General features: G+C 36.9%; 1 protein-coding gene across 4 annotated transcripts in view; it reads left to right on the top strand.

The window, feature by feature from the left end:
- Positions 1 to 27,696, top strand: part of FAM169A (family with sequence similarity 169 member A) — a 182,747-nt gene that overhangs the window by 149,221 nt on the left and 5,830 nt on the right. For all 4 annotated transcript variants that reach the window (XM_026498787.4, XM_057307228.1, XM_057307229.1 and 1 more), the window contains 6 exons: positions 11,873 to 12,052; positions 18,478 to 18,606; positions 19,129 to 19,241; positions 21,996 to 22,035; positions 22,499 to 22,649; positions 25,869 to 26,025. In XM_026498787.4, the coding sequence (XP_026354572.1) occupies positions 11,873 to 12,052; positions 18,478 to 18,606; positions 19,129 to 19,241; positions 21,996 to 22,035; positions 22,499 to 22,649; positions 25,869 to 26,025 (770 nt within the window). The remainder of the gene's footprint in view (positions 1 to 11,872; positions 12,053 to 18,477; positions 18,607 to 19,128; positions 19,242 to 21,995; positions 22,036 to 22,498; positions 22,650 to 25,868; positions 26,026 to 27,696) is intronic.

The raw sequence follows: 27,696 nt of genomic DNA, 5'->3' as shown, positions 1-27,696 counted from the left end.
CTGTTTCTGTGGTCTTCCCTCCTTTTTGGGGGCAAATCACTCACCTCCTGTTCACTGAAATTCAGCTCTCTAGCCCTTCTAAGATTTTTTTAAAGGAATATCAGAACTGATATGAAACGATAAAGATTAGTAGTATTGCTAATGGCAAAACATAGAAGTTTGTGTTGGAAGAGTGAGGTTATATTGTGGGGCCTTGAGTCTGTCTAGGTATAATCCTTTTTAAAGGAATGAGCAAAGACATGGGGAAGTCCCAACTACTGTGTGGCTACCTGAAATGTGTCATTGGGAAATGAAGTGGCTACTTTGTTTTCAGGTGAATTTCTAGCCACCTAAAGGGCTACATGCTTTCCAATTAGCTTCTCTACTGGGAAGGTAGGGCTGATTGCATTGTCAGTGTAGGCACAAGAATGGCTGGTCCTGGGTTCCTGCACCTTCAAAGCACCAAAAATTTAGTGGATGAAACAGAAAACTATAGTCATTAAATAACTACTCATAATTCAGTTTGATAAGTTTGTACTTGAGGTATCAACAACAGTAGTCTTTGAAAAATGGAGCAGGAAGTTTTGCCTAGAGGAAGGTGTCACTGAGAAAGTGTTATTTAAAAGTGGCTTTGAAGTAAGGAGAATGTCAGTAGGCAGAGAAGGGGGGAAGGGAAAGAACAATCTTAGTAAACATATAAATGTAATATAAATATATGAAAGAAGGCAGAGTCATGAAAGTTCAAGGTGTATTTAGGATGCCACCCTGGATAAGCTGGTGGGACTAAAGGATAGGGAGAGTAGAGTGGGAAGAGGTGAAGATGGAAGGTCCTCTTGTGAAGGGTCTTAAATGCCATAAGGAAGTTGGGAATTTTACTGGCAGAGAAGCTATCAGTGAATTTTATGTAGAGGTAACATGATTAAATATTTTAGTGAGATAATTTTTTTAAACATTTTATTTATTTGAGAGAGAGCACGAGCAGGGGTGAGCAGGGGGAGTGGCAGAGGGAGAGGGAGAAGTAGGCTCCCAACTAAGCAGGGAGCCCACTGTGCGGCTCAGTCCCAGGACACTGAGATCATGACTTGAGCGAAAGGCAGATGCTTAACCTACTGAGCCACCCAGGTGCCCCAGTGAGATAATTTTTGTAGGACTTGGTGATTGGGTAGGAAATTGTATTCTGAAATCAGGAAAGTCAGTTAATTGGGAGCTATTTTAGTAGTCCAGGTGAAAGAAGGACCAACAGTAGAAATGTGGCAATAGGGATAGAGTAGGAAACAGATTTGAGGGAGATTTTTGGGTGGACAGAGTGTCCTGACTCTAATGTCTATATGTCCAAAGGGAAGGAGAGGAACCATTGGTGACTTTTGGGGGTTTTGGCTTGGGTGCCTAGGTGGGAAGGTGTTAAGATTGGGAATATAGAAGGAGGAGTGGATTTGGTAATACTTGAGTTCAATTTTGATGTGTAAAGTTCAGTGATCCTATGGGACAGTAAGTAGACATACATAGTTAGAAATAGAAGTTCGGTCACACGGGGAGGTGTGGATTTTGACAAAAGTCAGTGTAATTTATGTATGTATGTTTGTTTGTATGTATGTATGTATGTATGAATGAATGATTTTATAATTAAGTAATCTCTACACCCAACTTGGGGCTTGAACTTACAACCCCAAGATCAAGAGTTGCAAGGTAGCCAGCCAGGTGCCTCAGAAGTCAGTGTAATTTTGAAATGTAGATGAGATCAGTCAGAACGCATATAAAGTGAGTGTGTATTCATGAATATTGGCGTGAGGATATAAGTTACTGGAAACAGCCTATCTGCTGAGATGTGCTTATTGATTTCCTGACATTTAAAAAGGAAATGTTAATCTACTGGGAGATAAGAGAAGGGGGAAAGTTAGCTGAGGCTGCCAACTGTTCACCAAATATTTGTGCTTAATCTCCTATCTTGTAGTCATTGGCCAATAGCTGCCCAGTCAGGAATTATATTTTCCAGTCACTCTCACAGCTAGGTGGGGCTATGTGACTAGTTCTTCCCAAAGTAATGAAAAATGATCTGTATGATGTTGGATCCAAGTGGTTAAGATGCGTTCTTTTTCTCCATCTGTCTGCTGAATGCAGTGGATTTTGAAGACCTAGTGAATGGAGAAGGCACAAGACAGAAGGAACCTGAGTTCCTGTTACTTTGGTGGGCCCCAGTGAACCATGTTTCCAGTATGTATGTGCTTGTGTAGTCTGCTTGAATCTGGGCTGGCCCTGTGACATGGTTTACCAGTAGAATGCAGCACAAGTGACACTGTGCTAAACCTTAAGAAGGCCTGGAAGTTTGCATTTTGCTACCGTTAGAAGCTAATTCGCCATGTAAGAAATATAACTACTTCAAGACTGCCATTCGGTGAGGGAGCCCAAACAGCTGCATTAAAGAGAACTGAGGCTCCCAGCTGGCAAGCCTAGCTGTGCTTACAGTCAGCAGCTGATACAAACTGTATCTTGTGGGAGTGAAGCCGTTTGGACTTTTAGCTGTTTCAGTTCCCCATATGATACTGTATGAAAGTTGTGATAAATAATGAAAATTTTTGTTTTCAGCCGGTACATTTTGGGATGGTTTGTTGCGCTACAATAGGTAACTGAAACAGTTCTTGGATGATGGTGCATCAGAAAGCCATCCACTCGGGGCGCCTGGGTAGTGCAGTCGTTAAGCGTCTGCCTTCAGCTCAGGGCATGATCCTGGCATTCCAGGATCGAGTCCCACATCGGGCTTCTCCGCTGGGAGCCTGCTTCTTCCTCTCCCACTCCCCTGCTGTGTTCCCTCTCTCGCTGGCTGTCTGTCACATAAATAAATTTTTTAAAAAATCTTAAAAAAAAAAAAAAAAGCCATCCACTCTGCAGTAGCACCTATGTGGGACTGTTACTTAAATAAAAATGAGTCTTATGTTAAGCTTTCCATATTGGTTTGTTACAACAGCTAACGTTGCCATAACTGACTTTAAAGCATCAAGACTGTGATGAGAATACTTGTCTAGTGGTATATGACAAGTTCTCTCATGCAGATGTAATCACATTATTTGTTTAGAATTCACATTATGCATGTGTTCTGTGGAGACAGTCACACACTGATGCCTTCATGAGTATTTATGAAGGTGAGGGAAGACATATTCCTGGTGGACAAAGAAGAAATGGTGATTTTATGAGGGGAGAAAGTCACTCAAGTGTGGTAGAGTATCTGTTCTTGAATTTGAATAGATCCTGAATGGTTTTGTGAAAATTTATTCATCTTTCCAAGTTATTTTGAAAAGTTTTTGAAAATTTATTTTGAAAGATGCTATATAGATAGGGAAGGAGAGAAAAGGGGAAGAAGGTGTGTAGAAGAAAGAGCAAGAGGGAGAATTTGAGTTAGTAATAAAAATTGTGTAGACTCCCCTCATGGAGCTTAGATTTTAGAGGAGATGTTGGCAGTGAATAGACAGACAATGCTATGAAGAAAGCTAAAGTAGATAAGAGAGAGTGTTTGTGGGGAGTTACTGTTTTAAATGGGTCGGGCTCAGGGGCTCCCGGGTGGCTCAGTCCTTAAGCGGCTGCCTTCAGCTCAGGGCGTGGTCCCAGAGTGCTGGGATCAAGCCCCACATCAGGCTCCTCCGCTGGGAGCCTGCTTCTTCCTCTCCCACTCCCCCTGCTTGTGTTCCTTCTCTCACTGGCTGCCTCTCTCTCTGTCAAATAAATAAAATCTTTAAAAAAAAAAAAAAGTAAGGTCAGGCTCAGCATCTCTGAAGGGAGTAAGGGGATGATGGGATATGTGAAGTTTCAGGAGAAAAGGTTTTGAGGCAAAGAACTGAAATGCAGAAGCCCTGAGGCAGAAGCAAGTTCAGGGTGTTTGAGAAAAAGCAAGAGAGCCAGTGGCTAAAGTAGAGAGCGTGTGTGATACGGGGTAGAGAGAAGCAGGGCCATATCCTGAATGATCTTATAGGCCAAGGAAAGAGTTTGAATTTATTCTGTGGGTAATGAAAATCTATTGAAGGGTTTTGAACGTGGGCATAACACAACCTGTTTTGCCTTTAAAACAGGTAACTAACTCTGTTGTGTGAGAAATCGGGAGAGGGGATACTGGAATTGAGTTTAGTTAGTTAAGAGGCAGAGAGTGCCTGGCAGGAGGTGATGGTGGCTTGGACAAGGGAGGTAGGGGTAGAAGTCATCATATTTGAGATAAATTATGAAGCTACTGTTGCAGGATTTTTGATGGATTGTACATGGCTATGAAGGAAATAAGTCAAGGTTGAATTCTTGACTTTTTGCTATAAGCAGCTGGGTGGGGGTGATGAGATTTACTGAAAAATTGGTCAACTAAGGGAAGATGAGGTTTGGGGAGTATCTATGAAAAATCTGATTATAAATGGTTTATTGAAATCACATGTATTATTTATTTTTTTAATTTTTAAAAATATTTTGAAGATTTGGAACATTTTGAGAGGGCAAGCACATGTGTGTGGGGAGGAGCAAAGAGAGGGAGAGAGAGAATCTCAAGCAGACTCCCCATTTAGTACAAAGCCCCATGCAGGGCTCAATCTCACTACCCTGAGATCATGACCTGAGCTGAAACCAAGAGTTGGCCGCTTAACCGACTGAGCCACCCAGGCGCCTGTTCTTTTTAAATTTTTTTTTTAAAGATTTTATTTATTTATTTGACAGAGAGACAGCCAGCGAGAGAGGGAACACAAGCAGGGGTAGAAGGAGAGGAAGAAGCAGCCTCCCAGCGGAGCAGGGAGCCCCATGCGGGATTTGATCCCAGGATTCTGGGATCACGCCCTGGGCCGGGAGACAGACGCTTAATGACTGAGCCACCCAGGCGCCCCAGTTCTTTTTAAAATTTTAATAGCTTTATTGAGGTACTATTCACATTCCATACAATTCACCCATGTAAATTATACAATTCAAAATTTTTTTTAGTAGCTTCACCAAATTGTACAGCTCTCATCATAATCAATTTTAGATCACTTTGATATCCCCAAAAGGAAACCCTGTACTCATTGGTAGTCACTTTCAACTCCCTCAGCACTGGCCTTAGGCAACCAGTAGCTTGTCTCTCTAGATTTCTGTCTCTGTAGATGTGTCTATTCTGCACATGTAAATGGAGTTGTACAGTAATACAGTCAGACAGTAGTTTTTTTGTCTCGCTTCTTTGGCTTAGAGTACTATTTTCAAATTTTATCCATGTTACGGCATGTTATCACCACTTCATTCCTTTTTATGGACAAATAATATGCCCTATTATATGGATGTACCAATATTGTCTTTCATCATTTGTTGGGCTTTTGAATTGTTTCTACTTTCTGGCTGTTTTAAATAATGCTGCTGTGAATATTTGTGTACAGGTTTTTGTGTAGATGTGTTTTTATTTCTCTTGGGTATATACCTAAGAGTGGAATTGCAGGGTCATATGGTAACTCTTAACTTTGGCCTTTTTTTTTTTTTTTTAAAGATTTTATTTAATTTGACAGAGCCAGCGAGAGAGGAAACACAGGCAAGGGGAGTGGGAGAGGAAGAAGCAGGCTCCTAGCGGAGGAGCCTGACGTGGGGCTCGATCCCAGAATGCCGGGATCACGCCCTGAGCCGAAGGCAGACGCTTAACGACTGAGCCACCCAGGCGCCCCTTAAGTTTGGCCTTTTGAGGAGCTGCCAAATGGTTTTCCAAGTGATTGAACCATTTTGCATTCCTGTCAGCAATGTACCAGGATTGCATTTTCTCCACATCCTCACCAACGCTTGTTTTTATTTACCTTTTTGATTTTAGGCAGTGTAGTAGATATGAAGTATCATGGAATTGTCATTTTCAGTTGTATTTCCTTAATGGCTAAGGATGTTGAGCATCTTTTCATGTGTGTATTGGCCATTTGTGTGTCTTCTTTGGGAAAATGTGTACTTAGATCCTTTGCCCATTTTTTTTTTTATTTATTTATGTGACAGAGAGACAGCTAGCGAGAGAGGGAACACAGCAGGGGAGTGGGAGAGGAAGAAGCAGGCTCCCAGCGGAAGAGCCTGACATGGGGCTCGATCCCAGAACTCCGGGATCACGCCCTGAGCCGAAGGCAGACGCCTAACGACTGAGCTTACCCAGGCGCCCCCCTTTGCCCATTTTTAAATTGGGTTGTCTTTTTTTTCCCACTCCCCCCCAGCTTTATTGTGGTATAACTTACATTTTAAAAAAATTGCCCATATTTAAAATTTACAATTTGTTGTGTTTTGATCTATGTTTACAGCTGTGAAACTGTTAACCACAATCAAGATAATAAACATACCCATTATCCTCAAAAGTTTCTCTTGCTCCTTTGTAACATCCCTCCTCCCGCTATGAATCCCCAAGCAAATACTTATCTGCAGTCTATTACTATACATTAGCTTGCTTTTTCTGGAATTTTATAAGATGTGATCATTACAGTATGTACATTTTTGTTTGTTTTAGCCTGGATTCTTTCACCCACTGTGGTTATTTTCAAAAGTCACATATCATAAAATTCACTCTATTATAAAGTGATTAATCTTTATTGATTTAAAAACACTTAATGTAAGATCCACTCTTAACGGATTTTATGAATCTGTTAAGATTCTTGTATTGCAGAATTGTTAAGATTATTGTATTGTAGGATACAGTATTGTCAACTATAGGAATAATGTTATACATCAGATCTGTAGAATTTACTAATCTTGCATTGATGAAGCTTAAAACCCATTGATTGGCAGCTTCCCATTTCTGTCTCACCTGCCCTTGGTGAACATAGTTCTGTTTTCTGCTTCTTTAGTTTGACTGTTTTAGATACCTTATATAGTTGGAGTCATACACTATTTGTACTTCCATGGCTGGCTTATTTTACTTAGCATAATGTCCTGAAGTTTCATCCATGTTGTCGTATATCACAAGATTTATTTTTTAAATGAATATTATTTCATTGTATGTGTATACCACATTTCTGTATTCATTTATCCATCAGTGGATATTTAGGTTGTCATAACATCTTGGCTATTGTGAATAGTGCTGCAATGAACATGGGATTGCTGACATCTCTTTGAGATCCTGATTTCAGTTCTTGCATAAATACCCAGAAGTGGGATTGCTGGATGATATGGTAATTCAATCTTTGAGTTTTTGAGGAACTTCTGTACTGCTTTCCATAGTGGCTATACCATTTTGTATTCCCATCAACAGTGTACAACAGGTTCCAGTTTCCCATAACCCTTGTTATCTTTGGTTTTTTTGTTTGTTTGTTTGTTTGGTAATAGTCATTCTGATAGGTGTGAAGTGATACTTCTTTGTTGTTTTGATTTGCATATCCCTGTTGATTGGTGACATTGAACATTTTTTCATATACCTGACTTCTTTGGAGAAATATGTATTTAAATTCTTAGCTCATTTCAAAATTGGGTTTTACTTGTCTTTTTATTATTGGGTTATAAGCATTCTTATGTATTTTAGATACAAGTTTCTTGGACATACATAATTTGGAAATATTTTCTCCTATTTTATAGGAGTGTCTTTTCACTATCTTGATGGTATCCTTTGAAACACAGAATTTTAAAATTTTGATGAAATCCAATTTATTTTATCTTTGTCACTTTTGGTATTTATCTAAGAAAACTTTGTCTAATCTAAGGTGATAAAGATTTATTGCTATGTTTTCTTCCTGGAGTTCTATAGTGTTAGGTCTTAAATTTAGGTGATGATCCACTTGCAGTTAGTATGTGTATATGGTGTGAGGAAGGGAGTCCAGCATCTTTTTTTTTTTTTTTTCTTTTTGCCTAGGTGAATATCTTGTTGTCTCAGGACTAGTCAATGAAAGGACTCTTCTTTTTCTGTAGAATTTCCTTGGAACCCCTGTCAAAAATGAGCTAACCATAAATAAGAGGTTTTGTTTCTGGCCCCTTAGTTCTGTTCCATTGATCTTTTTAACTGTTCTTGTGACAGTACCATACTGTTTTGATTACTGCAGCTTTGTAAGTGTTAAAATGGCAAATGTGAGTCCTTTAACTTTGTTTTTCTTTACAATTGTTTTGGCTTTTTTGCAGTCCTTTGCATTTCTGTATGAATTTTAGGATCACCTTGTCAATTTCTGCAAAAAAGATTTAGCTGAGAATTTTGAATCTTTAGGTCAATTTGGGGAATATATTGACATGTAATAGCGTTAAGTCTTCTGATCCATGAACGTGGTTGTCTTCCCATTTTTTTAGATGTTCTTTAATTTCTCTTAAGAATGTGTATAGTTGTTAGTATGCATACAAGTTTTGCACTTATTTTAATTGTAAGAATTTTATTATTCGTTAATGCGGTAATAAATGAAAAATTTTTAAAGATTTTATTTCAGGGAGAGAGAGTGTGTGAATGGGGGGATGGATAGAGGGGAAGAGAATCTTAAGCAGACTCTGTGCTGACTGTGGAACCTGATGTGGGGCTTGATCTCATGACCCTGAGACCATGACTTGAGCCAAAATCAAGAGTTAAATGCTCAACTGACTGAGCTACCCAGATGACCCTGGAATTGTTTTCTTTAATTTCATTTTCAAATTGTTCATTGCTGGTATATAGAAATACATTTGATTTTTATATATTGATCTTGCAACCTTGCTGAACTGCCTTTTATCAGTTTTAATAATTTTTTAGTAGGTTCCTTAAGATTTTCTATATATAAAATGATGTCATCTATAAATATAGTTTTACTTCTTTCTTTTTAGTCTGGCTGCCATTTATTTCCCTTTTTTGCCTAATTAGAACCTCCACTACTGTGTTGAATAGACGCAGTGAGAGTGAACAGTTGTGTTTTGTTCCTGATCTTAGGTGGAACCATCGAGTCTCTCACCATTAAGTGTGATGTTAGTGGTGGGTTTTTCGTAAGTCCCTTTATCAGATTAGGACATTGAGTATTTTTATCATGAAAGGTGTTGGATTTTGTCAAATGTTTTTTCTCTATTTACCGAACTAATCCTGTGATTTTTGTATATTTACATTTATGTAGGCTCTTTCATTCTTACTCTTGGAAAAGTCTCATTCATTACAGAATTTAAAGATTATTGGTTATCAACATTTAGATAAATGGTAGAAGCCTTGGGAGAAGGTGAGATTTCCCAGAGAGAATATATAGAAGAGGAAGGTGGTCAAAGATGAAAAGAATTTTGAGGATTATGAGTATTCAATCTACCATGTGCGGTGCTAAATTTAATTTAATTACAGTTAGTAAATTTAATTTAATGAAAACTTCATCTAAGTTAGGTTGTGGTTTTGCTTTACTAGATAATTGTGCTATTGTCTACAGCCGTTGATGGGTCTGAAGAATCTCTGGTAACATGGGAAGTTTTTCTGCTCTTATTTGATATCTTTGTATACTGATAGAACACTTATACAAAGTATGGTTGCCCCTTGAACAACACAGGTTTGAACTCCATGGGTCTACTATATGTGGTTTTTTTTCCAATAAATATAGTACAGTACTATAAGTGTATTTTCTCTTTCTTATGCCTTTTTAAAAAGATTTTATTAGAGAGCGCACAAGCAGAGAGAGGAGTAGAGAAGGAGAAAGAGGGACAAGCAGATTCTGCACTGAGTGTGGAGGCCGACACAGGGCTCAATCCCAGGATCCTGAGATCATGGCCTGAGCTGAAACCAAGAGTCAGACACTTAACCGACTGAGCTACCCAGGCACCCTTCTTAATGACTTTCTTAATAACATTTTATTTTCTCCAGCCTACAATATTGGGAGAATATAGTATATGATACATGTAACATACGGAGTATGTGTGAATTGACTGTTATCAGTAAGGCTTCCAGTCAGCAGTAGGCTGTTAGTAGTTAAGTTTTGGGGGAGTCAAAAGTTATACGTGGATTTTCAGCTGCTCAGGGTTACCGCCCTGAGTTAGTTAGTGCCCCTAACTCCCAAGTTGTTCAAGGGTCAACTGTATAAGTTTTTAGGTAAAGGGAGAGAATCGGCATCTTTTCTGCAGTCCTTTGCATTTCTGTATGAATTTTGAATTCATGTACAATGAATATGTACATGACAAATAAATAATAGAAGAACTTTAAACTTTGTGAATACTACTAGTTCCATAAATTTACCATTTTTAACAATATAAGATGCTGGAATTTACCTCTTCTCTAGTAGAAGAAATGTTTGTGTGGGAAAAAAAAATCAATTTGTGGATAATTTCCTTCATATAATTACTATACTTTTGTCAGGAACCTGAAGCATGTACAATAGTAAACAGCCATAAATCCTCAGACTCCGTATTGAAAATTAGAACTAGATAGTGCTTTCACTTTTCATTTTTGCTTTCTCCTTTGAACTACTAGTGCTTATGAAGTAATGTCTCTTTTGATTTTGTAATCACTACTAGCAGTTATTATGAAAAGACTCTGATTTCAAGGCATTAAAAATTAATTATGGTCATAGTAGCTTGTTGGTGAGACTACCAGTTAGACTCTTACAAGTAACTTATTTGTATATTTCAGCTTTATTGAGTAAAATTGACAATTAAAAGTGATACATATTTAAGGTGTACAACTTGATAATTTGATATATGTATACATTGTGAAATATTCACCAAAATCAAGCTAATTAAAAGATATTGCTGCACAGTTACCATTTTCTTTCTTTTTTTTTTTTGTAGTGATAACACTGAATATATACTTCCTTAGGAAATTTCAAGTAGACAGCATTGTTAACTGTAGCCATTCTATAAGCCCATTTAAGCCATAGAAATATCCTAGCTGAATTATCAGCAGTTAAGATCTAAGCAATGAGAATTACCTATTCTAAGCTTAAAGTAGCTGATAGTCTTGGAGACTATTGCAGAAAGTTACTGTAATTTCTCCAGTTTAGTCATAAATAATTCAGATTATTTGGTTCAACTAAAAAAGATCTTGTTTTATTGACCAATTCATCAAATGATACGATTGGTAAAAGTCCATTTGTGAGATGTTTGTTACCTGAAATTTTATATCTTCCTTGAACTGCATTATTAGAATTATGTGAACTATATGAATAATCTGACTGAGAACAATAGGGTTTTTTTTAAATTTGAGGCACAAAAAGAGTAGAGTATTGACTGATACCTGTGAACTATTTCTGCAATTAATAGAGAGTGGGTTGCCCCACTGTGATGTCCACAACTTATATACTGTCTTAAAATGTGTTAAAGAAGCTAACACATCTAATTGGAGGATCAGAACACAAATCAGGGTTCTTAAAAAGACAAATCACCATAGCTGTGTAATAGAAGAGGCATATTTAGTTACTGTAAGTTACTTCTCCTGTTTAACCTTAAGCATATGGGATATTTAAAAAAATACATTTACGGCAAAAAGATTGCTGACTTAGCCATTTCTAAGACAGATGATTCCATTTAGTCCTAATCCATAGTCCTTAAAAATCTGGAAAACTGATTTCTTTTTTGCCATCACGGAGTAGATAAAAATGAGACGACTCACTAGAGAAAAAGGGATAGATGGCTGTTCAGTTACTGAAGTTGTAATGAGGTACTTGGTGCGTCATATACTATATATAGTCATCACATGCTCTTTCAGTTTTAAAATGTAATAGTTGATGAGTTTTAAAGTTGTGCAGGTCTATAGACAGCAATGCATATTCTAGTATATACTTCATAAAATGGTAATAGCAACTTAGATGATACTGTTGACAGAGAAAATACATACCTCTTCTCATTATCACATGTATACATTGTGATGTGTAATAGCAGCTGGGAAGCATTTAATATTATGAAATTGATACATTTCTTTAATACACTCTTGATGTAGGGAAAACCAACCATTTTTAGCATGTTAACTCATACTCTTTAAACATATACACATTTATGGCCTTTTAATGTGAAAAGTATTGTTGGGTTTCTTTTCTTATGACTGCAGGAAGCATATGTACCTCATTTCTTACCCAAAGCTACCAACTGCCAGTTCTTGATACAATGTTTGTAAGAAAGAAATACCGAGGCAAAGATTTTGGGCTTCATATGCTGGAGGACTTTGTTGACTCCTTTACAGAAGATGCTCTTGGCTTGCGGTATCCACTCTCTTCTCTCATGTATACAGGTAAATTAAGTTAAAAAATGTTAAACTTGTCTCAGTCTCACTTCGGAGTTGTTTCTGCAGGGTACGGTAAATGTGCATATATCATTATTAACTACACTTGGATTCTTTGGGTCCCTAAGGGCTTCATTTTGCAAATGTGTCCTTGTCTTATGTATATGGCTTTTTGGAGTTGTGGTGACTTTTTTAAAAAGTTGACATATAATTCATATATGATAACATTCACCCTCTTAAAGTGTATAATTCAGTGGTTTTTATTGCATTCATAGCTGTGCAACCATAACCAGTATCTAATTCCAGAACGTGCTCATTACCCCAAAAGAAACCCTGTACCAGCTAGTACTCACTCTTCATTCCCCCACTCCTTCATCCCCTAGCAACCACTGTTCTTTTTTCTTCTTTATGGATTTACCCGTTCTTGACATTTCATATAAATGTAATCATGTGGTATGATTGTATTATAAGCCCTTTTTGTCTAGCTGCTTTTATTTTGCATAAATTTTGTTAAAGTTCATCTATGTTGTAGAATGAATCAGTGCTTCATTCCTTTTTATGGATGAATAATATTCTGTTTTATGGATATGGTACATTTTGTTTATCCATCATCAGTTGATGGACTTTTGGGTTGTTTCCACTTTTTAGCTGTTATGGATAATGCTGCTGTGAACATTTGTATAGTTTTTGTGTGGACCTATCTCTGCACTTACGTGTGGATGGAATTGCTGGGTCATATGGTGACTATATTTAACATTATGAGGAATGCCAAACTGTTTTCCAAAGCAACTATACCATTTTACATTCCCATAAATAGTGTATGAGAGTTAGAATTTCTGCATATCCTCAACAACACTTGTTACTATCTTTTTGATTACAGCCATTCTTGTGGGTATAAAGTGGCATCTTATAGTTTTGATTTTCATTTGATGTTGAGCATCTTTTCATATGCTAATTGGCTATTTCTGTATCTTCTTTGGGGAAATGTATATTTAGATCCTTTGGCCATTTCTTTAGGTTCTCTATGGTAGCTTTTAAAATTAAAAAGAGAAAAGTAATTTCAGATGTATAAAAACATGTAAAGAATAAGACAACAAATACTCATGAACCATCCAACATGTACCATCCATGAGAAATGGATCACTGCCAGTACAGTTGTACACCTACCCAATTAGCTCGCTCCCTTCCCTGAAATAAGCACTACCTTAATTTGGCATTTATTTTCCCCATGTATTTCTTAGACTTTTTCTTTTTGAGAGGTGGAGAGACGGAGAGAGAGACAGAGGTGTTCACGAATGCACATGCATGAGGGGCAGGGATGGGGCCGAGGGAGAGGAAGAGAGAGAACCTTAAGCAGACTCCTTGCCCAGCCCAGAGCCTCATGCAGGGCTCGATCTCACAACCCTGAGATCATGACCTGAGCCAAAATCACTTAACTGACTGAGCCACCCAGGTGTCCCTCTTAGACTTATAAAGGAGCCTGCTTCTCCCTCTCCTTCTGCAACCCCTCCCTGCTTGTGTGTTCTCTCTCAAATATATAAGAAAAATCTTAAAAAGAGCTTTATATAAATGACATATACTGTATGAATTCTCCTACAGTTTGATTTGTATATTTATGAGATTCATTCCTGTGGATTCACATAGCTCTGTTTATTCATTTTCAGTGCTGTTTAGTATTCCATTGTATGAGTATACCATGTGATACTTAAAAACTGTTGGTGAATTTATATGTGCATTTATAAATGTAAATCCCAAACTACTGCTTTTCTCTTAATGAAGTAAGATTTAATCCTGGAAGGTAATTTACTTGAAAACTTCATTAAAATGTAATTTACCATTGATTTTAATCTAACTGGAGATGTTTATTTCCACTAAAAATATATTTTTGTTCTAAGTTTGCTCCCCCTTTTTAATATCAGAAATTCAGAAACAAGAACCAAGTGTTGTGTGCCCATCTTGAATTATAGTTTCTGTGTAGACCCATACATGAGAAAAGCATGAACCCTGTATACAACTGGATAATCTGAAAATGGCTTTATCCTTAAAATCTAATTACAGCTTTACTGAATTTGGGAAGGAATGTAAACACACCCACTGTAGGCAGAATCTCTTATTACTTATTCTTTTTTGGGGTGCCTGGGTGGCTCAGTCAGTTGGGCAGCTGCCTTTGGCTCAGCTCTTGATCTCAGCATCCTGGCCTCAAGCCCGTGTCAGACTCCCTGCTCAGTGGGGAGTCTGCTTCTCCCCCTGCCCCTTCCCCCTGCTTGTGTACTCTCTCTCTCCAATAAATAAATAAAATCTTTTTAAAAAATACTCTTTTCTGGCGCTCCTGGGTAGCTCAGTCGTTAAGCCTCTGCCTTGGGCTCAGGGCGTGATCCTGGTGTTCTGGGATCGAGCCCTGCATTGGGCTCCTTCACTGGGAGTCTGCTTCTTCCTCTCCCACTCCCCCTGCTGGTGTTCCCTCTCTCGCTGTCTGTCTCTCTCTCTCTGTCAAATAAATAAATAAATAAAATCTTTAAAAAAGATAGTCTTTTCTAATTCTAATGATACATTGAATACCAAAAGAATTACAGGTGTATGTCTATTTTTGCATAGTCCAAGTGTGCTCTAACTCCTCTTATCCTTCAATTTAGGCAGGAGATTGCCTGATAATATTTTATTGATCTCATTTGTATAATTTTATGAATAAGACTCTTTGAAGTGTGAAAATGAAGGAATATATTGAAAATAGAAAAATTTTAGACTATGTGTGGCATCTCCATTTTCTGTTTCTTGCTCTTCCTATCTGTCTTGTACAATGCTTATTATATTTGAAGAACTTGGATTTCCATTTCATTTTCTCTTACAACTCAATTAGTAGTTCCTTGAGGCTGCTAGATGTCCAGTATTCTTTGGTGGTCTTGAATTGTTTTCATGAATATTTTTAATGATTTAGAAAAGACCATAGTGTTGTATATTGTGAGCTTTAAAAAGAGAATTTATTCATTCCACAAATAGGTGACGAGTGCCAAGTATGGATGGGCTTGATCTCAGGCATGAGTAGATGATTAACTACGAGAAGTTAATTTATACAGTACTATTGTGTACCGGTACCTAAAGACATGGAATGAATAAGGTCTCATGAATCTTACCTGTTGGGAATTTATCCTGGTGTACTTTTTGAGGTACAGGTCCAACTTTATTTTACCTGACAGGTATATGGTTGCTCTAGTATTATTTGTTGAATAGTTTATCTTCACTGATTTGCATTTATATCTATATCAGGTCGGCAAACAGTGGTCCACTGACCTTCTAATTCTTTTTGTAAATAAAATTCTATTGGAACACAGCTTTTCATTCATTTACATATTGTCTGTGGCTTCTTCTGCACTAAAATGTCAGAGTTGGTTATGACAGTGCCCATATGGCCTGTAAGCCTAAAATACTTAACTGTCTGCCCCTTTAAGAAAAAGTTTCCTAACTCTTAATCTAGATCATACATTAAATTTGTATATGTATATGTTTGAGTATATTTGTTTTTTTTTTTTTTAAGATTTTATTCATTTGAGTGGGGGGGGGAGAGAGTGAGCACACAAGCTCAGGAGCAATGGGGGGGTGTGGGGAAGGGAGAGGGAGAAGCCGACTCCCTACTGAGCATGGAGCCTGATGCAGGGCTTATCCTAGGACCTGATCCTGACCTGAGCCAAAGGCAGACGCTCAACTGACTGAGCCACCCCAGTGTCCCAATTTTTAAAGACTTTATTTTTAAGTAATCTCCACATGCAATGTGGGGCTCAAACACACAACCCCAAGATCATCAAGAGTTGCATGCTCTACTGACTAAGCCAGCCAGGTGCCCCTAGTTTGCTTAAATTTGGGGGGGGGCTATACTATATATAACATAGTATTTATCATTCGAACTATTTGTAGTTGTGCATCAGTGGTATTAGTCACATTCACTCTCTGTCTTTGTGAATTTGCCCATTCTAGATACCTCATAGAAGTGGAATCATACAATATTTGTTGTTCTATGCGTGTCTTATTTCACTTAGCATAGTATTTAAGAACCATCCATGTTGTAGTATATATCAAAATTTCTTTCCTGGGGTCCCTGGGTGGCTCAGTCGGTTAAGTGGCTGACTCTTTTTTTTTTTTTTTTGAAGATTTATCTATTTGAGAGAGAGTGTGTGTGCATGCATAGAGAGTAGGGAGGAGCAAAGGGAGAGGGAGAGAGAAACTCAAGCGGATTCTGCACTGAGCATGGAGTCCTATGCGGGGCTTGATGTCACATGACCTGAGCTGGAGCCAAGAGTCAGACATTCAACTGACTGAGCCACCCAACCACCCCACAGCTGACTCTTGATTTTGGCTCCCGTCACAATCTCGGGGTCATGGGATCAAGTCCTATGTCTGGATCTTTGCTCAGTGGGGGGGGTCTCCTTGAGAATTCTCCCTCTGCCCCTCCCCCTGCTTGTGCATGCTCTCTCTCTCTCTCTCTCTCTCTCTCTCTCTCAAATCTTAAAAAAAAATTCCATTCCTTTTTGTGGCTGAATATATTTTTATTGTGTGTACATGTCACATTTTATTCATTCATCCATTCGTCTTCTGATGGACGGACAGTTGGGTTCTTTCTACCTTTTGGCTATTGTGAACAATGCTGCCATGGTCATTGGTATACAGATAACTGTTCGAGTCCCTGCTTTCTGTTCTTTCGGATATATAGCTGTGAGTGGAATTGTGGAGTTATATGGTAATTCTATGTTGAACTTTTTGAGGAATTGGCAAACTATTCCACAGAGGCTGCATCATTTTGTTTAATGTGTTTTTAAACTTTTTATGTGATACCATTTGTACATACACTAACTTGTTTTTTTTACTGATCTTTTTAATAGATTTATCATTGTTAATATATAGCTGTAATTTGTTGTAGCTTCTGTGTGGTGTTTTATTGTATACATTTTATAATTTATTCATGTATCCCTTAATGATGGGCTCTTAGGTTGAACTCCCCACGCCTGTTTAAAAACAGCCCTGTGATGAATATTACAGAAGTCTTCTTGTGCATATGTGTAAGTCATTAGGGTATATACCCAGTAGTAGAATTGGAGCATACAATATGTCTTTTCAACTTTACTAACTATTGAAAAATTATTCTCACACCAGGAGAATGTAGTTTCCATTTTCCTTATTCTTTGGATGCTTGGGTTATCTGATAGGTGTGAAAATGGTATCTAGTTGTTTCATCTTGCATTTCCCTGGCAGCTAGTGAGGTTTGCCATCTTTACCTTTGTTACGTGAGCTTTCAGGTTTCATGATGTGTAAATTTCCTTTTCATAGCATCTGCCAGTTTCTTTTGGGGATCATTTTGTCTTTCTAATTCAATTTTAGGATTTTTAATATGCTGAGAATACTAGTCCTTTGTTTTATTTTGAGAATCTCCTGTGTCTTTATGGTATCTTTTTAATATAAAACTATGCAGTCCAGTACAGCAGTCACTAATATAAATTAGATTTAATTTCAGTTTAATTAAAATTAAATTTAACATTCATTCAGTAGCCACATGTGGCTAGTGGCTACTGTATTGGGCATTGCTAATACAGGACATTTCCATCATAGTAGAAAGTTCTCTTGCACAGTTCCTGATAGTAAGTTTAAAACTCTAAGAAGTTTATCATAATATTTCATTATGGAATATGATTTTTGTATCTTTCATAAGAAATCTTTTAGCACCGTTATGTCTGGGAGGTATTATCTTATGTTTTCCTTTAAACATTTTGCTTTTCCTAGTAGATCTTAGAATCCATCTAGAATTTAATTTTGTGAATGGTGTTGATGTGAGGTCAGGATCCAACTTTATTTTCTTCTATATGGATTTTTGTTCTAGCATTTTTATTTTGATAGTTGATCTACTCTGCACTGAGATGTAATGCCTCCTCTGTTATTTGCCAGGTTTTTAGTGTATGTGTGCTTCTTTCCTGGTGGGCTTTTCCCCCCTGGTATTTTAATTTTTCTTTTTCCTTTTCTTCTTCTACTTCTTCCATATCCTTTCTTAACCCTTTCTTCCTTCATTTTGCGTTTGGTGTCAAGTTTTGACAAGTTCCCTTAAAAAATAAACTTGTTGGGAATGTTTAGAATTTCATGGAATTTACCAAATAATTGGTGAGAGTTGGTGGTTATATATTATTGAATCAAGTAATCATTTTATTCTAATTTTATTCCCCGTGGTAATATTTAGTAATCTTCTCCTTAAAGGTGAAGCACATCTTCTAATAGGATTTTTATTGTTTGTTTATGTTAAAATTTTCATTAGCGAGACTGATGTGTAATTGAGTTGCATTAGTGTTACGTATGCTAGCACCGTTAAGTGAGTTGGGCAGCTTACTTTCTGTCTTCTTTCTGTTTTCCAAAACAGTTTATATTTGGGATTTCTAGAAAATTCTAAATGTATTTTTCAGCTTGCAAGCAGTACTTTGAAAAGTATCCAGGAGACCATGAACTCCTGTGGGAGGTTGAAGGTGTTGGACACTGGTACCAACGAATACCGGTCACCAGAGCATTACAGAGAGAAACATTTAAAATTACAGGTAAGAATTACAGGTTTCAGGTTGGAACACACGTCAGGCTTAAAGAGCAGAGCCTTTTAATGTTTGTGTCTCTTAGTCCAGAGTTACGGTATATTGTAGTGTGACCTCTCTAGTAACAGACCCTCTTTCTAAAGTTGAATTTTTGTTATGTATTAACATTTGATTTATTAATAATAAGAGGACCTAGAATTATAATAGCCCAGCAGAATCTAACATTCTAGGAATTGGTGGGTAAGAAGGAAACACAAATACTGAATCAGCATAGAATAGGCATCACAGAATTAAAGAGTAGTCCCTGGTCTCATGCATCTTTCCTCAAAGTCACTAAATACAGATTAACACTTTTATAATTGCAAGATTTCATTATAAGATATTGGTGAAGGAGATATTCCACACCTAGATTTTCAGCACCCTTCTGTTCAGGATGCTATTCAGGGCTTTTATGAGAATCGGTACAAATCATGTTACAGTTAAAACCAAATACTGATTGGGTTACAATTTTTAAAATTCTTCTATACACAGCAGTTTCTCAAAATGAAGCTAAAAGACCTATGTCTGGAGAATATGGTCTTGCATCTGTTCCAGAATATGAAGCAGAAACTGAAGACAATCAGTCTAGTGAGATGCAGCTAACTGTAGGTACACTGTATGTTTATTGTAGGAAATAATAATTTTTCTGTTCTTTAAACTAGATTCAGCTAATATTTAATTTTGTAAATGTTAAAGTTTATTCATCAAGGTATATAATTTAAAAATTTTTACTCTGTTAGTTTTCTTGGTATCTCCTGTTAATGGCTTACTTAGGACTTAATTTTCTTTGAAAAATAATTTGGAATCACACAAAATAACATAGAAGAAAATAAAAATCTGTAATCCCACTACCCCAGATATAGCAACTGTTAACATTTTTGTATTTGTATTTAATATATATTATAAAACATGTATATGCATACGTATTTGTTTTCTGTTATGCTGCTTTTGTTTTTTCCTCCATCAATATAATATTGTAAGCATTTTCCATGGCATTATTGTTTTAAAACATAATTGTTAAAAAGCAGCATACTATTTATTATATGTAAATACCATTGTTTATTTCTTTAACATATTATACTTAAGTGTTTTGCTAAGTGGCCCAGCAGTGAACACATTTATACATGCATCTTTTTGCCTATCTAATTCTTTCTTTGCACTGGTAAAATTTTAGAAGTGAAATTAGAAATAGGTCAAAGGTTATGAAGTTGTTGTGGAAAGTTTGAGTCTATATATGCTAGGTCTTTGTAGAATGTAATGCACTTCGAAAGTACTAGGTGAACCTTTCAGGGACAAGTGCTTTGGGGAATTATTTCTGCCGCTTTTTCTTGCCTTAATTAGCGTGAGTGTCGACTGAACTTTTTGGAAACGTTTTTAAGGATGATGTAAATCATGTAATTATCTGTAGGGAGGTAGATTTTTTGTTTTTATAAGCCTGGGTTTGAATATATTGTGGTCCAAATTCCTCAGATATAATTAAATTTATTTAGCATTGGTCATACATCATAAAATCAGGGAATGTAGAAAAAATCTTTTCCCAAAACGTGATGAGAGCAATGATTTACCTTAAGAATAAGCCAAATAATTTTAAATGGGTTGTGTAAATGAGAATAAACCGTGTCATAAGGTTGGCAGCATAAATTCAATTTTCTTTCATTTTAGAAATTCATTTTCTTCAAATTACTTTAAGATTTTAATTAGTTCAAGGAGAGTATTTCTCCCATTAAACTATTTTATCTCTCTTTTTATTGCTAACCACATGGGAAGTGGTCTTGTTTGTTTATTTTAATTAACTGTTTTTAGCTTTAGTGAGGTATAATTGACAACAGTTGTACCTATTTAAGGTGTGCAACTTGAGGTTTTGAGATAAATTGTGAAACAATCACTATATGATTTATTCTAGGTGGTGATGGTATTTCTACTTGCTTTTTCCTATTTGGCAACTTAAACATTACATGTACTTCTCTTATACTCTTTGTACCTTTTTTTAATTCTTATTTGTGTGTTAACCTTGTCTAGTTCAACTACAGGCTTCTTGAAGACAGGATTTTTGTCTTATCTGTCACAGTTCATCCTGGTTTGTGTCCTGTCAGTAGTCTCTGTGCCTACTGTGTTGTAGGGTTTCCTTAAGTGTATGATGAATAGTAGTTTATATAATAAAGTAGATACTGTGGCAAGCACTGGAGGTACAAAGAAATGGTTCTTACAAGCATGGGATAAGTAGGTGGTCCGTTATCAGAAACAGATAAATAAACTACAGGATTATAATTTCCTTAGTAGAGCATATGGCAAGTGATCGAAGGTACATAACAGAGTATGAGTAACTCTACCCAAGGAGTGGAATAGGTGAAGTAGCAGCCAAGCTGACTTTCAAAGGGAGGCGTGAGTTTTGTGACAAAGGTTAGGGTTTCCCAAAGGCTAGCATGTTAAAAAAACAAAAACAAAAACACAACCAAACAGGTGTGAAAGAAAATGGCATGTTTGGTATGTAAGAGGTATTTGGTTTTGAAGAGGTTGAGAGTTTATATTCTAGGCAGTGATAAACCATTAAAGGTTTTGTTTTTGTTTTTGTTTTTTAAAGCAAAAGAACACAGTTTGTGATTTGGAAGCATCTTTGTCATCAGATTGGAGGGGATTACAGAGCATGTGATTAGAGCAAGGGATACCAGGGATGAGGCTCTTGGAATAATTCACATTAAAGATGATAAAGGCCTAAACTAAAGCATCGGTAATACAAAGGAGGGGGCAGTTTTGAGAGATTCTTCAGAGTCTCAGAATTGACAGGCTTTGCAGTTCACTGAATGAAGGTTAAGAAGAAATCATTACTGACTCACAGGTTTTTGGCCAGAATGGCCGACTGAACTGTTATTGCCATTAACCAAGACAGAGAATAATATTGGGAAAAGATAAGAGTTCAATTTGGAACAGGTTGGTTGTGAAATTGGGATGGAGCACCCATATTTCCTTTGAAAAAGAGCTTTGGAAATCAGGAGATTAAATTGTAGATCTGGATTCATCAGCAGGTAGATGTTGAAGTAAAGGCAGTACATAAAATTACACAGGGAGAGCATGTGGGCAGAGAAGAGGAGATGACTGAGGACAGGACTCGAGGAAACTCCAGTGAGTCACACTGTAACATGTTAGATGGCTCTGTAAAGGCTCAGCCTCAGGATAACCCGAGGCTGTAACATCACCTTTTATTTTCTTCAGTAAATTTCCTTGAATGGTGAATAGTGAATACAAAAAGTACTATTTGAAAGGCGTTTCACAAGATTTTCTTTGACACCGACCTAAGTGAATTCATAGGGAGAAAAAAAATGATCTAAAACTCTTGGTTTTAATCTGTATTTCTGTTTTAGATTGACTCTCTAAAAGATGCCTTTGCAAGTACTTCCGAAGGTAAGAAATTCAGCTAATCTACCAGTATTTGAGATGCTTAGAATTGAGGGGCGGGAGATGTCTGTTAGAGTGAGTGAAGACTTATCCCACTCTAAGATCTAGAGCTGAGTTATAATGCCACCACTACCACTGGTCTTGCCTTGTAAGCAAAGTAAGCTCTCATATACCTCTTTCCTCATTTCTTTACCTGTAAAACAGGGAGAGTGGTGTCGTTCCAAGATTATTGGGAGAGAATATAAGTAAAAATGCAAAAATACATTGCAGAGCTCAGGGCAGTATGGAAATGTGGGGAATGAATAATGTGAGACTGACGCTGTTTTTTGGCCTGATATAAGCGAGAGAAAGAAATATGTAATTGTGGGAGTGTATGTAAGCCAGCATAGTTCTTACATTTCTGTGTATTGTAACAGATAATCCTTTTAAGACACACTGAATTAATTGTAGTACTGCTGTTTTTTCTCAGGTCATGATAAAACACCAGTTTCCACTCGTACTCGAAGTAGTCATCTGAAGCGGCCAAAGATTGGGAAGCGGTTTCAGGATTCTGAATTTAGTAGTTCTCAAGGAGAAGATGAAAAGATGCCCCAGACTTCACCTACAGCTTCAATAAACAAGTAAAGTGTTGGTTATTTTTCTCTCATCATTTTGTTCTTCTTATTTTCTATATTTTTAAAAGATTTTATTTAATAGAGAGCCTAAGTGGGTGGGGGGCAGAGGCAGAGGGAGAAGCAGACTCCCCACTGAGCGCAGAGCTGGATGCGGGGCTCAATCCTAGGACCCTGGGATCATGACCTGAGTGGAAGGCAAATGCTTAACCAACTGAGCCACCCACGTGCCCCTTCTTATTTTCCTATTATTAGTGTTCAGTATTTAAAGTGGAAGTTATTATTATATTGCTGGTGTATGAGTTAGTGCTTAAATTCTTCTGCAGGATTGCTGATCGTACTCACTTTGATGTATTACAGGGAGAAGGTGCTAGTAGGAAAGTAAAATAAATCCACAATTTAATCTCTCATGTTTGAAAATCAGGAGAATATTCTAGTGATTATATTATCCCAACTTTGATAGTAGCTATAGTTTTTAGTAAATGCTGAGATTTAGTCAATTTTTTAAAAACCCTAAGTTTATTTTATAACAGATTTATTTTGCTGGGTTGTTGGCTATAACACAAATTAGCGATAACTGTAAGTGGTTCAGTCCCCTCCTCTAGGAACTTAACAGCCAGTTGAATCAACAGAACACTTGGGTCAAAACTTTATCCTCTGTCTTCCTTGTAACCTTAAAGAAAGCAAGATTTCAAATTTTATAGGAAAACTAGACTTTTTTGTCCTAATAGTCCTACCCGTTGTTCCTGAGTTAACCATTCATAGGTTTGCCATTTTATCTGTGAAATTATTTTATTCAAGTAGAAAATTCTGTACCTATGCTCATTTTATTATGTAAATAATTTTAAATTTGGATAATTGAGTATTTATGTAAATGTTTTATTTTAGTGAAAAATTCGTGTTAAAGGCAGCTATTAACTAAATATTTAAATCTAGTAATTTGTGAAAAGATAAGAGGTTAAATAATTATAGTTTTCTTCCTGTGTAACATTTTGATGTAATTCCCTTTCCAGAAGGGAATATAACTGTGTATTTTATATTGAACATCCCAGAATTATTGTGGAATTGTGTTTGTTTTTCATAAATAGAACAGTTAAGACTAAATGCTTGAATGTTTACTTAGCAGCTATTATGAAGAACAAATGTCATCTTTTCCCTTGAAGAATTGACTGCCCGATGGTTTCTAATTCACTAGCTATACCTGTGACGCAGGTTAAGATCACTGCAGGTGGATTGTGATGGTACAATAATAGAAGTACGAAACAGTGTAGATGCGGAGGAGAGATTTGATTGAATCTAATTGAGGGGATAGAGAGATTTGGCATTTGGACCAGGGCTTGAAAGATAAGTTGAATCTCAACAAGCAGAGTTGAGAGAGAAGATGTTCTAGTCCAGGAGTCCACAAACTGTGGTCTGTAGATCAAATCTGACCCACTACCTATTGTTGTAAATAAAACTTTATTGTAACACTTCCATATTCTTTAGCTTACATGTTTGTATGGTTGCTTTTGTATTACAGTGGCAAAGTTGAGTAGTTGTTCAGAGACCATATGGCCCATAAAACCTAAAGGAAAAGTTTGTTGACCCCTGATGTATACCAGGGTTGTCCAGAGAACTTATTATGGTGATGAAAATGTGCTTTATCTGCCCTGCCCAAAATGGCAGCCCTACTTAGTATGCCCATTGAGCACTTCAGGTATGGCCAGTGTAGCTTAGGAACTGAATTTTTAATTTCATTTAATTTTAATTAATGTTAATTATGACATGTGTTGTGGCTACTGTGTTGCACCATGCAGATACAGCGTGAGCAAAGGCAGAAAGCTGAGAGGAATATTAATAAGGATAACTGATGTGTAATGTGAATGTTACCATCTAGTAGGAAATAAAAATATGAGAGTCTAGGTCCAGGCCAGCAGGCATTGTGGCAGCATGAGTGACTCATCGAACTATTTGGCAATGTGATGAGCAAGAAGGTCTCCTTTGCCTGGTGGATGAGGCCCAGCAGCATAACTCATGCAGGGGGAAGCAAGTAGCCATACTGTGAGCAGACCCATGAGGAGGTACTGTCCCCCAGGAATTGGGCCCTTAGTCTACTAGGCTTCATGAAGAACTAAATGTTGCCAACAACCGCATGAAATGAGAGTTTGGGGTGGTCGGAGGGAGCACTGCCAGTCAGACCTTCAGACGAGACTGGGTTAATTGCAACTCCATGAGACCTTGAGCCAGAGGTACCCAGCTAACCCACACCTGGATTCTTCTTTTTTTTTTTTTTTTAAAGATTGTATTTATTTATTTGACAGAGACAGCCAGCGAGAGAGGGAACACAAGCAGGGGGAGTGGGAGAGGAAGAAGCAGGCTCCCAGTGGAGGAGCCTGATGTGGGGCTCGATCCCAGAACGCCAGGATCACGCCCTGAGCCGAAGGCAGACGCTTAACGACTGTGCCACCCAGGCGCCCCCACACCTGGATTCTTAACCCACAGAAACTAGATAGTAAATGTTCTATGATTTCAGGTGTTAAAAACTATAGATTTAGTTATGGATATATATGATGGTCTGGTCATGTCAGGCTTTGTAAGGAGATACACTTTATTCTCTAAGCTGCAGAGAACCATCAGAATTTTCTGAGCTGGATCGTCACAGGTACAGATGGGTATATTATAAACAGAGCTCTCACAGCTTTACTAAAGAATGTGTGTACTGCAAGTTCAGAGATGAGTTGGGACAAAGTTACGGTGGTCCAGAGAGAATTGGGGCCTGAAGAAGGGCTATGAAAATGGGAAAAGAAAATTAGGGATATGTCTGAAAGGCATTTTGGAGGTAGAACAAAACCGTATCATTTATTGTCCAAACTGATATCTTTGAGAATGAAAGGGGCATTATTAGTGATTATGCCGATGCTGGGACAAAAGCTACGAAACTAGACTATCTCAGGTAAATTGGGATGTGTGTTATTCTAATAGAATGAGAGCCAATGAGATATGGTTAGAGTAAAAGAAGAATCTAGCTTACATGATTGAGGAGATTGTGGTGTTACTACTCAAACTAGAGAACAAGGTAGGAAAGAGGACGAGTTTGTGAGAAGAGGAGATGGGTTTTGGACCTGTAAGATTGGAAGTTGTTGACTGAACTACGCTTGGTTGATTCTCTAAAGTGGTACTTAATTAACAGACTCCTGAAATTTTATATTCATCCTTCATAAAACAAGTAAGAGTGGTTTTCTTTCCTAGATTGGAATCTACTGCACGCACGTCAGAGAGCTCAGAAGAATTCCTGGAAGAAGAACCTGAACAAAGTGTGATTGAATTTGAGGACGAAAGTAGTGATAAGGATGCTCGGCCTGCACCAGAAAGCCAACCACGCCTGGAAAAGCAAGATGGTGAAAAGGTATGAGACCCCACTTATTAAAGTGAATGAAAGTAAACTAAATTTTAACTTTCGTAATCATGAATTGTTAGAAAAATCTGATGATCTCTTATAGAGTCATAGTAGAAATTGTGTTTAATGCTAAAAAGCATATCTCTATACTAAGCAAGGTCAGGTACTGGAGTTGGGGCGAGGATAAAGGTAACAAGTATCGTTTCATGTTTCAAACTGAATTTTTAAAAGTTTGACTTACAGCAAAGGTAAAGTTGAGGATGTTGAGGTAAAAAGATCCCTCTGTATATTTAAAGTATAAATTAATGTGAAAGATAAACATACTTAAGAAGTAACACAAATTATATGACTTTAAGGTATACCTTGTAGAACCAGTTAGAATGCCGTAAGGTCAATAAGGCCTCAGTTGCACCTGTATCTTGGTTAGAAGAATAAAATTCATCATCCAAAATATATATATATATATATATATATATATATATATATATATATATATATATATATATAAAATATATATAATATATGCTGTGTGTAAAATGTAAAAATATATATATATATTACATATGTATATAATAATACATGCTGTATGTACTTCACGTAATGGGTTTCACTTGTCCAGCAACACATTGAGCACATAGTAGGTCACCAGTGACACTTGCATTCACTTCCAGTGGTTTTCCTCACCTGGATTGACTACTGTGTCTTCCTTGGTATTCTCTAGGCCCCTATAACAGTAGGCTTTATAACACCAGTGTATTTTGGTTTCTTGGTTTTCCTACCTGAAGTTTTCTTTTGGTTTTATTTATTGATTATTGTGCTTCCTCCTTTTTTTCGTTTATTTGTAGACATTCTAGAAGACTCGGTTCTTGACTTTCTGCTCTTGATTCATGTTCTGTGAAAATGCATCCAATCTAATGGTTGAACTCTCATTTCTTTGGGGATGACCAGTAACTCTAGACTTTGAATATTGATTGAGACTGTAATGCCACAATATTACTTGTTTTCTGAATATCCTGTGTTGACAGATATTTTTTATTATCTTAAATTCAACATAATCTCTATTCTTTCTTATCACTTCTGAATTGAGCCTTTTTTCCTCTGTGGTTTTTTTAAAAAAATCTATCATTCTATTCCCAAACCTAAAACTTGAAGGGACAAGTTTTTCTCTTCTGTTTTCTCACTTTTAGTTAATTTCCAACATTCTGGGTTTTTTAAGCTTTTGCTGTGTTTTTCTCATTTTCTTCAACATTTTTTCATACCCTAGTTGATCCTTTTATGAGCTTTACTATAATTACTGTCTGTAAGCAGTCCATTTCTATAGACTGGCCAGGTAAACTTTTCTAAGTCCCTGATTTCAGTATCCCTGTAACTTTAGGGATCCTACATAATCCAGACAAACCTATTTCTGAGCCCTTGAGTGCATCATTTTCTAATTTTTACAATGGTAATAAAATGCCCTCTGTTAGAATGTCACTAAGATTCATTAGAACTGTTAAACATTAAATAAAAGTATTTTATTTTACGTTGATAAACGTTGGTAGAAGAGTTTCAGAACTGGAAGATTTGTGTTATCACCTTGCTGATATTTCCATATTTAACGTGATATAAGGAGTAGGATTGTTAAAAAATGAGTCAAAGTTGACCGGACAGTGAGCTGAGACTGAAGGCTTTCTTCTTCCA

Source organism: Ursus arctos, unplaced genomic scaffold (assembly GCF_023065955.2).
Source record: "Ursus arctos isolate Adak ecotype North America unplaced genomic scaffold, UrsArc2.0 scaffold_5, whole genome shotgun sequence".
Taxonomy (NCBI): Eukaryota; Metazoa; Chordata; class Mammalia; order Carnivora; family Ursidae; genus Ursus; species Ursus arctos.
The sequence above is the reverse complement of the archived record's forward strand: the minus strand, read 5'-3'. Positions and strand labels throughout refer to the sequence as shown.